The 6,318-nt window shown below is 37.7% G+C and overlaps 1 protein-coding gene across 1 annotated transcript in view; it reads left to right on the top strand.

Moving 5' to 3' along the window:
* Positions 1-349: 349 nt before the first annotated feature.
* Positions 350-6,318, top strand: part of ANKRD13C (ankyrin repeat domain 13C) — a gene marked incomplete at its 5' end in the record, with an annotated part of 17,142 nt that continues 11,173 nt past the window's right edge. The window contains 3 exons of the mRNA XM_009584884.1: positions 350-391; positions 4,310-4,414; positions 5,379-5,464. Coding sequence (XP_009583179.1) covers positions 350-391; positions 4,310-4,414; positions 5,379-5,464 — 233 coding nt within the window. The remainder of the gene's footprint in view (positions 392-4,309; positions 4,415-5,378; positions 5,465-6,318) is intronic.

Raw genomic sequence — 6,318 nt, forward strand, 5'->3', positions numbered from 1 at the left:
AAATATCAGACTTTTCAGACCATGATAAGCATAGAGGTTTGTGTTATCTCTTTCTTGAAGATACAATTGGATCTCTTTGGCTGGAGTAAGTTTCAAGATGTCATTAAAAAAAGCTCTCTTAGCCCATGAAATGTGTTTCAAATATATTTATTTTAACAAGTATAATCCAAATGCTTGCTTAGAAAAATGTAACTGCTCTGGTGTATTTTAGTGTGTTCCTTGGTTAGGTCATGTAACTGAAGTTTCTTAACATGTAACGTTTGAGTTGTATGTGCAAATGCCTGAAGGAATTACAATGGATTCTGTTACCTTGAATCTAACATCTTTTTATTTCTATTATTGATTTTAGGAAACACTCCTTTACATCTTGCTGTAATGTTGGGACATAAAGGTGGGTAAAACCATCAATTTTGTTAGCTCTTAAATTATCCCGAAGACTTAGGGGCAAGAGGAAAAAAAGATTTTTCAATTTTCCTGAACGTGATCTTGTGTTTCAAGCTAGTTCAAAGTTGAGGTTTTCTGAAAAGAAGGTGCCACGCAGACTTGGAAGAGCAAAGTTGGAGAAGAAATCAGAGCTGTTCCTTAGGGCAAAATCAAGGAGCTAGGTAGTGAATGGGATAGGGTGGCAGTTGGCCTCTGTATGAGCCTAGAACAAGAACAGTGGGGGGACCCAGCTCCTCTCTTTTTGCAGAAGGAAATTGGAAAACTTGGAATATCATAGAAGATTGAGAAACAACTCTAGGCAGTGGAGGCAGGCATATGCACATCTGCTTCCCCTTTGGTGTCCAAGCAGCTGAAGCAGAGGGATATGCTCACTATGTGTAGGCAGGGGACTTGGTCCAGGCAGATCTCTCTTTTAATGTGCAATTAATTCATGGTACAGAAGGGTTATTAATTTCTGTTTGTGTGATGATACCCTTTCTCTTTGTCAACAGTTTTCTGGTTATTAGTGTCACTTGCTTATGTTTGTTGCTGATCTGCTCAATAGAGGTGTTGAACAACCCCGTTTAGCTTTTTCCCAGTGAAGTGAATCAGAATAACATCGTCTAGAATAAAATGACTCTGTGAGTGGAAGTGTAATTGCTCACCTGCTTTTTGTATACTCCTTCACTCGATTCGAATTTCTGACCCACTGCCGAGCTGTTTCTTCGTGTTTCAAGACTGCCCTATGCGGGGCACAGGACAGCCTAGAGGACTGTGCAGCCTGTTGATTTATGATGGCTTTCATCCTTCCAGATATCATTCGAGGATTTCTTTACAGCAGAATTTCAAGGCACAATTTAAATTTCTACTTCAAATAGAAAGTGTAGAAGTAGACATGTTTCAAGACTTGGAAGAAACCTGGAGTATGATTGTTAAGTCTCCATGACAGTAAAATTCTTTTTCACTACTGAAACAAGAATGGCTTGGTTTCATTCAGCCATGTGAGTCCTATGCCTGGTACGTGGTACTGCTCCATGAGAGAGCTGTTGTTAACCAAAACACCTGGCAATTTGGAGAGGGGAATACAGGAAATGCAGTAAGTTGTCTTAGGGTGTTTTGGTAATACCTAGGAAGTGATCTAAGACAATTGAGAGTTAGAGTGGGAAGTAATTTTGAAGGAAGAAGGGAGAGAGGTGGCTTATGCAGAAGAAGAAACAGTAGAGCTTGCTGAAATCTGCCAATATTGGTCTAGCCTGTGATACTTTTTAAATTTAAAAAAAAAAAGACGACAAGAAGAAGAAGATATGCAGAAACTTTTTGAGATAGGAGTGAGGCAATATGTTTTACAAATGCCTGCCTACTAGAAGTCACAGATAGGAGTTTTTTTTCAACTTGCTGAAATGGTGCTTTGTCAGAACTGCTGTTTCCCAGTGAGGGTCCTAGACTAGAGGCTTAGAACAACGGAAGGAAACAGAGGCAGAAGCCTTCCTTTAATTTCTCAGCCTTAAATAAGACATTTTTCTTTGTAAAATAGATTTTAGTTTTCTAACTACTTTGCGTTTTAAAGCAATGATGATCAGCTATGTGTATGACTTCTGTTGTGCCTTATTGCAGTGTTTGTTTCAAGCTTTAGTTTGTCACGGTCATTAGTTAATATTTACAAATTTTGCACTGTTGAGTGTAGAAGGGTTTGTGTGCTTTTTGGTTAAAAGGTGATTAGCTGTCATGAAGGGACACTTTCCATGTAACTACAACAGTATCATACCACATTAATAAATACAAAAAATTTTGATCAAAGATGCTTCTTCTAATAAAACTGATAGAAAAGAGTTTACCAACTTTAATTCAGTATGGTTGAATATTTATTCCAAGTCTCTCTTAAAATTTGGTTATTTTATGTTTCAGCAATCTATTCAGTGCTGACAGAGTCCTTGAATAGGAGTTATCCTCATGTATAGCACAGCGAGGAGACGCATTTCTTCCCTCTACTCATTTTCTCATTGCCTGCCTGTTTTAGATTTTAGTTTGCAGTTCACCTCATGGCTTCTTTCCATATAGTCAGTCATCCTGTGTGTGAAGCCCTAAATCCTTTACGATGCTTGTGGTGAGACTTTGTCTAGCTTGCCTAGAGCAGGGCTATTTGCGCATGACATCCAGCACAATACCTGGTTTTACTGTTTCGACTTTGAATCCTGCGTAGTTGTTGATCCACCAAGAACCCCAGGTCCTTTCCTACCTTGTTTCCTTGTCTGTCTCACTGATACCGAAGGTCAGTTTTCTGTCTTTCTGGGGTGATGCATATAGACTGTTCAGCTGTATATAGCAGCGTTATAGCCAGTCTTTTCTGAAGTGCGGGATGAATTTACATCCTGTTTGTTTAACTGAAAATGTAATCTGGCTGGTAAATGCAAGCTTATTTGCCTGCTCAGTGTACAGTGTTGTTATTGTGTTAGGCACTATATTTAAGCAACTATAAAAATACCTCTCTGTGTTTGCTGGCAAAGTAGTAAGGCCTTTTGTTTATTTACCACAAAAGATAGTATATTCACCAGTGAAGTATCTCTTCTTTCCAAACACTGTGCTTGCCAGTGACTCACGACTGTTGCATCTGGAATGACTAGTACGGTTTCCTGTAATACCTATAATAGGAGAATAATCCAGGAAGTTCCTCTATCCGTCATGCCTGCCCATCCTATTTGTAGTGAGACATTTCTTCAGCCTACAGCTCCAGCTTGGTACTGCTCTATCATTTGCAGATGGGTCAGGTTGATTTTAATGAGGTGGGGTGAGGAAACTTTCTGTAGTTAGAAACTGAAGAACCGTTTCAAATGAGGACAGCTTATTCAAAACATGGAAACACTGAAAGCTTTCTTCTCTCCTTAATTTTAAGGACTATTCGTCATTCCACCATCACCTTTTACCCATAGACAGAGAAGGAAATGCAAGTTGAGCTGTGACTCTGCTAGGAACTTGTGTGGCTTTGATGAGATGTTAACGTTGCTTTATCGGCAGTGTGTGCATGCTGAGTGTCAGGGATAGCATCGATGCACGCTGTTAGCGATGCTGTTGATGACAAATGTAGTGCGTTGCAAGCGTACCTCTCTATTGATGGAGCACAGGACCATGAGTTGTGTGCTCTGTTATCAGTGCTCCAGATATCCTCGTTGCTTAGTCCTACAGTACCTGTTACTTGTTGTACGGCTGGTTATGCACATAGTGAGGCTTTCCTAGGTCAGAGCGTGCTTGTTTGCCCACTTTAGATACCGTGTTACCATAAGATGTTACAGCGCATAGGGATTTTAGTGCCACAGCTGTCTCTCTGCCTCCCATACACGTGATGTTCTCAAGAGTTGCCCAAAGTCTATGTCTCCATGCACGTTTCTAGCTAATCAGTTCACTATTGCCCTTTGGGCGAATGGGGTTGAGATAGAGAGCGGGAAGACCGTGCACAACTTCCATGTGTGGAAGACCATGAAGTGTGTCTTGGTACGTGATTTTGTGCATTAAGTAGAGAAAACTGATGTAATGTTTTAAAACTATTTGTTATATAGTTGTGTGTGTGTGTATATGCACATACAGAAATATAGCTTTATAAAAAGCAAAATATAAGAAGCAGAAGGGACACTTCTTCAGTGGTTATGTAATTGGTGGTTGATCACCAATTATGTTTTTACTGCTGATATTTAACAGGGAAGTGCTATTAAGTACTTACGTAAATGTTTTTTGTTTGTTTAAAGTTTGAGTCAAAATCCAGATAGGTATTTTGATAAACTGTTTAATATATTGAATATCTACTACTTTTGCTTTATTATTGTTTCCTTTATTATGAAAGATATTGCTACATCCTTGATGTTTACTGTAAATCATTATTACTATTTTGTTACAGAATGTGCCCACTTGCTTTTAGCCCATAATGCTCCAGTAAAGGTGAAAAATGCTCAGGGATGGAGCCCTCTTGCAGAAGCCATCAGCTATGGAGACAGACAAATGAGTAAGAACCTCTGCTTCCCAATTAATCAGAAATTGAGGCCTCATTCAGAACAGGAGAACAGGTTTTCAAGCTAGGTTTTTTTTATAAGATTCCTATTTTAGCTCTCTGAAGAGTTTATCTTAATCAGCTGAACTTTTTGTATCTAAATATGATACGAGAAGCTCTACACATGTCCATTTCCTTGATAAGAAAGAAATTGCATTAGGATACATAATGCTAAGTAGAGTTAAGATTTTGCTTAAAGTGATTGTAAAAGCTATAAACTAGCATTCTGTATTTAAAATCGGAGTTACAAGGTCAGAATGGATTTTAGCTGTGTGGGATCATCTAATTGGAACTGCTCCATGTGGTCATATGTATATTTGATTTATCAGTTGGCAATGGGATATTGCTTTTATGTTTCACCTCAACAGGCCAGTAGGCAAATATAGTGATTACTTATTCACTTCAGATATGAAGTAGTAAAGGGAAAATTATTCTACTGCTACTCACTAGTGGATGTTAATGGTATTTGGTATTACCATGTCCCATAGCAGAAAACTCACTATATATTTTGTATGTATTAATATATATAATATATTAATGCACTAGTTTGTGATATACTAACAACATTCAGCATGTCAGCTCCTCACTACTAAAGAATTTTCTCAGTGGGAGTAGATGTTATGCAATCTATAGGCTTGTGTTCAGTAATATGTGTACCCACAGTTTACTAATATGTGTGTAAAAGACCTCTTGACATGATTGTATACTTTATATTATAAACAATTATTGAGGCTTTTCTTCCTGTTGTGATCAGAGTAGGCTATGTATAATTACTATAACTTGAAGTTCATTTCTCCAAAGTCTGATGAAATGTTACATTTGCATTGTTTTTTCTTTTTTTAAGATGTCAAATAATGACACTAACCTCTAAATAACAAACAAATAGAATAGATTTACCTTATAGTTAATTTCTGTTTAGTTACAGCACTCCTGAGGAAGCTTAAACAGCAGTCCAGGGAAAGTGTTGAAGAAAAGCGACCTCGATTATTAAAAGCCCTGAAAGAGGTAAGTTCAAGGCAGTTGTGTTGGCAAAAACAGATCGTGATGGAAAGCAGTGGCTTATGTTCTTAGTATGGATGCTCTGGCAAACTGTAAAAAAGTTTTTTTTACTTGCTTTTACAAATCTCTTCTGGTCTTAATAGCAATCTTGGCTTACAGTGTCCGTTTTAAGGGGTCACAGAATTATGTGTATTTTTAAGATAATACTTCCTTCTCAACTTCTAGAGTAGAAAGGACCTGCTAGTCCTCTTTGCAATCTAAAAGTTAAAGAATGTATTTTTAATCTGTATTTATTTCATTTAATTTTTAAGACTTTCTTAAATCTTTCGTTTTGGTGAATAATTCACTGGTTTTCTTTAGTCACCAATCATGAATGACACTTTCTTTTCTTGCTTAGTGGTGAAGGAGATTTTTGGTTTAATTCTCCATCTACATGGAGCAGCCAATTCTTCGTCAGCACAATGAAACATTCCTCGGTTTAGGGAAACCAAGAAGAAAAGCTCAGATTCCTCCATTTCAAACTGCTGCTAGTGTGCTAAAACTGTGGTTATAAGACACAGGTGTTTATTTCCCTTTAGATGGGGTTGAGCTTCTCCTGCCGACTCAAGTGGTAAAATATGAATGGGTTTGTAGAAAACCAACTATTTATCTTAATTAATCCATACACGTGAAAAGTTTAGCTCAACTGTGTCAGTTATACACTCTATGAATAAGCTCTACCAACGTTCCTTCATTTTTCATTGATCCAAGAAAAAAACAACCTGCTGTCTGTCCAGAAGTGAAAAGCTTTCATTTTTTGTGTGAGAGCAAACAGAAAGCAGACACAGCCTTACTAAAACAGCTCTGCTGTTCCCTATTCC

Source organism: Fulmarus glacialis, unplaced genomic scaffold (genome assembly GCF_000690835.1).
Source record: "Fulmarus glacialis isolate BGI_N327 unplaced genomic scaffold, ASM69083v1 scaffold3549, whole genome shotgun sequence".
In the NCBI taxonomy this organism is placed as follows: Eukaryota; Metazoa; Chordata; class Aves; order Procellariiformes; family Procellariidae; genus Fulmarus; species Fulmarus glacialis.